The sequence below is a fragment of the Colobus angolensis genome, unplaced genomic scaffold, assembly GCF_000951035.1.
Source record: "Colobus angolensis palliatus isolate OR3802 unplaced genomic scaffold, Cang.pa_1.0 Scaffold171, whole genome shotgun sequence".
Lineage (NCBI taxonomy): Eukaryota > Metazoa > Chordata > Mammalia > Primates > Cercopithecidae > Colobus > Colobus angolensis.
Window position 1 is genome coordinate 245,766 of NW_012114833.1, and position 1,121 is coordinate 246,886.

At 53.3% G+C, this 1,121-nt stretch overlaps 1 protein-coding gene across 1 annotated transcript in view; it reads right to left on the minus strand.

Moving 5' to 3' along the window:
* Nucleotides 1–562: 562 nt before the first annotated feature.
* The window catches only part of DEPDC5 (DEP domain containing 5), a 227,493-nt gene continuing 226,934 nt past the window's right edge, over nucleotides 563–1,121 (minus strand). The window contains 1 exon segment of the mRNA XM_011938349.1: nucleotides 563–638. Within this exon segment, the coding sequence (XP_011793739.1) occupies nucleotides 563–638 (76 nt within the window).

Below are 1,121 nucleotides of genomic sequence, written 5' to 3' on the forward strand. Positions count from 1 at the left end.
TAATTTTTCTATTTTTAGTAGAGACGGGGTTTCACCATGTTGGCCAGGATGGTCTTGATCTCTTGACTTTGTGATCTGCCCTCCTTGGCCTCCTAAAGTGCTGGGATTACAGGCGTGAGGCACCGCGCCTGGCCCCCCTTACACCTTTCACAGTGGCCTCTCCTTTGTCTTTTGAGCACTTTTCACAACTATACTTATTACTTCACAACCCTAAAAATCGTTATTTGTGTAATTTTTTGTTTAATATCCTTCCTCCTGCATCTACACGATGCCTGGCATGTGGGTGACTGTTAATACATATGTGTGGGCAGCATGGTGACTGAACCTGTGAACAACAAATGAGTAAACCACAAACAAATCTCCCTCCCATGGCGATGGGCTGGCTGCAATTCCAATGGGACACAGGGACTTGTATAAAGGGGCAGCTCCCTTAGAGTCTACATCATAAAACCCGATAGGAACAGTATCTTGTGATCACTGTGACAGGCAGCCCAAGGGGGCATGCACAAAGCAATCCCAAGATGTGTGCAGTTGGGGGTGGACACCCAGCTCCCTGCATAGGTCAGACTCCAGAGCTGGCCAGTTTCTCTGTTGTCCTCCAATCTGGCTTCAAGTGGTGGCAGCCACTCTCCTGGTTCCTGCAGAAGAGACATGAAGGTGGTGAGGGGGTGTCTCACAAGGAGAACTGTGCCGGTTTCACTTCTGCTTTGAGGCGAGACACATCCTGTGTGTCAGACTACCCAGGGAGTGCTCCTGTTCTCCCAGGGCCAACCACCAACAGTGCAGTGACCAGGAGCAGGAGACCCTGGGGAGTCGGGACCAGGGACATGGCTCTCGTGGCTGTGCAGGGAGCTTGGCCCCAGGCCCTTCCCTGCCTCCTTCCCTGCACGGCTGCCCCTCCACAGAGGCCTCTCTCACTGGGTTTCTGTCTCCCATGCCCCATCTCATTGTGAGGAAAAGCCCAGCCTGGCTAGGGGGTATGGAGGGGTTGGGAGAATGCAGACAGGTTCAATCCCTCCTCTGCTCTGTGCGCTCGCTCAGTATCCCCAGGCAAGTCCTGAACTTCCCCGAGACTCAGTTTCTCCTCTGAGAAGTGGGGTCCCCATTACCCACTCACCTCC